The sequence below is a fragment of the Pristiophorus japonicus genome, unplaced genomic scaffold (genome assembly GCF_044704955.1).
Source record: "Pristiophorus japonicus isolate sPriJap1 unplaced genomic scaffold, sPriJap1.hap1 HAP1_SCAFFOLD_30, whole genome shotgun sequence".
Taxonomy (NCBI): domain Eukaryota; kingdom Metazoa; phylum Chordata; class Chondrichthyes; family Pristiophoridae; genus Pristiophorus; species Pristiophorus japonicus.
Genome location: NW_027252779.1, coordinates 989,469 through 991,898, shown reverse-complemented (window position 1 = coordinate 991,898; position 2,430 = coordinate 989,469). Strand labels below are relative to the sequence as shown.

At 49.3% G+C, this 2,430-nt stretch overlaps 1 protein-coding gene across 1 annotated transcript; it reads left to right on the top strand.

The window, feature by feature from the left end:
- Positions 1-705: 705 nt before the first annotated feature.
- Positions 706-1,017, top strand: LOC139248891 (histone H4-like). Its single transcript, XM_070872240.1, has one exon. It carries the CDS (start codon positions 706-708, stop codon positions 1,015-1,017), a length of 312 nt encoding a protein of 103 aa, XP_070728341.1.
- The last annotated feature ends 1,413 nt before the right edge of the window (positions 1,018-2,430 follow it).

Sequence of the window (2,430 nt, the reverse complement as noted above, 5' to 3'; positions counted from 1 at the left end):
TCTCTCAGGACAGTGTGCAGTTTTACTTGGACCTGGTGTACTTGGTCACTGCCTTTGTCCCTTCCGACACGTGCTTGGTCAGCTCCCCGGGCAGCAGCAGGCACACGGCGGTCTGGATCTCCCGGGAGCTGATGGTGTGGTGCTTGTTGTAATGGGCCAGGCGGGTAGCCTCACCCGCAATGTGCTCGAAAATATCGGTCACAACAGAGTTCATGATGCCCATGGCCATGGAGGAGATGCTGGTGTGGGGATGAACCTGCTTCATCACTTTGTAGATGTAGATGGAGTAACTATCCTTCCACGACTTTCTGCGCTTCTTGTCGCCCTTCGGTGATGTTTTCTTGATTATTTTCCTGGTGCATTTCTTGGCGGTGACTGTTTACTTTTCGTTAGCGATCGTGTCGTTCAGTCAGGCGCAGATCTGAGGAAACTCTGCTGCAAGCACGCATTATATGGGCAGCCTCACACAGTCCGCCCACAGCGGGATGAGGGATGAGTTAAGGCAATGATTGTGATGATTCAGTGGACGCCTTGCCAATATCCATAGTTCTGTGTCGTTGTCTTTGCTCTGCCTGTGCCTCTGATTCTGTCTCCTCCCAGCCTCTCTCACACTCTGCCTTTCTCAACCAGGTCCGGGCTGGCTTCATAAATACATCAGGACGGTGAGAGTTAATCATTCAGTTTATGTTCCTGTGAAGAATCGTCATGTCTGGCCATGGTAAAGGAGGCAAAGGACTGGGCAAAGGCGGAGCCAAGCGGCACCGTAAAGTGCTCCGTGATAACATCCAGTACATCACCAAACCCGCCATCCGCCGCCTGACTTGCCGTGGCGGTGTCAAACGGATCTCGGGCCTGATCTACGAGCAGACACGCGGGGTGCTGAAGGTTTTCCGGGAGAATGTGATAAGGGACGTGGTCACCTACACCGAGCACGTCAAGCGCAAGCCGGTCACTGCCATGGATGTGATATACGCTCTGCAACGGCAGGGCAGCACTTTCTATGGATTCGGCGGCTAAACAACTCGAACCTTTCCCCCGGACACAACACGGAGAGCCACCCATCGTCTCACAGAGCGAGCAGTGACCTGGGGAATGGGAACGGGGATATATTGGGGTGGGGAATAGGTTCAGAATTATTAGTATTATGAGGTAACAAGTGACTCTTTGGCCCAGACCCTATATTCTCTCCTCCCAGTGAAATGTTCTTTTAATCTCCCTGTGTGTCTATGCACTCAGAGTTCTGTTTCCAATTAACTTTTATATATCAGACAGATTGTGTGATGGGGAACCGGAGCTTTCCACAGCAGGATAGGTTAAACCGAGCTGCTGTGACAAGCGGCCAAACTGTGATATAACATTTTTCTGAAGTTTGGTTCTTGCACAGATACTGTCGGCCATGAGGGAATTCTCGGGTTTAAGAAAAGACATTGACTGGACTGTAATGACCGCAATTCTAATTGCCGGAATCCGGTGAGGCTACTTCGGATTGGTCGCTTGCTTCGATTCATAGAAACATAGAGACATAGAAAATAGGTACAGGAGTAGGCCATTCGGTACTTCGAGTCTGCACCACCATTCAACAAGTTCATGGCTGATCATTCCCTCAGTACCCCTTTCCTGCGTTCTCTCTATACCCCTTGATCCCTTTAGCCGTAAGGACCATATCCAACTCCATCTTGAATATATCCAATGAACTGGCATCAATACATCTCTGTGGTAGGGAATTCCACAGGTTAACAACTCTCTGAGTGAAGAAGTTTCTCCTCATCTCTGTCCTAAATTGCCTACCACTTATCCTAAAACTGTGGCCCCTGGTTCTGGACTTCCCGTACATCGGGAACATTCTTCCCGCATCTAACCTGTCCAGTCCCGTCAAAATTGTATATGTTTCAACGAGATCCCCTCTCATCCTTCTAAACTCCAGTGTTTAAAGGCCCAGTTGATCCAGTCTCTCCTCACATGTCAGTTCCGCCATCCCGGGAATCATTGTGGTGAATCTTCGCTGCACTTCCTCAATAGCAAGAACGTGCTTCCTCAGATCAGGAGACCAAAACTGAACACAATATTCCAGGTGAGACCTCACCAAGGACCTTTACAACTGCAGTAAGACCTCCCTGCTCCTATACTAAAATCCCCTAGCTATGACGGCCAACATGCCATTTGACTTTTTCACCGCCTGATGTACCTGCATGCCAAATTTCAATGACTGACGAACTATGACACCCAGGTCCCGTTGCACTTCCCATTTTCATAATCTGCCAGCATTCAGATAATATTCTGCCTTCGAGTTTTTCCACCTCAGTGAATAACCTCACATTTATCCACATTATACTGCATGTGCCATGCATTTGCCCACTCACCTAACCTGTCCAAGTCACCCGACAGCCTCGTTGCGTCCTCCTCCTCTTCATTTCCGTTTTAAATGGGCGA

Excerpts from the sequence above, each read along its gene's own strand:
- LOC139248891 (XM_070872240.1), top strand. The coding sequence starts at position 706 with ATGTCTGGCCATGGTAAAGGAGGCAAAGGACTGGGCAAAGGCGGAGCC.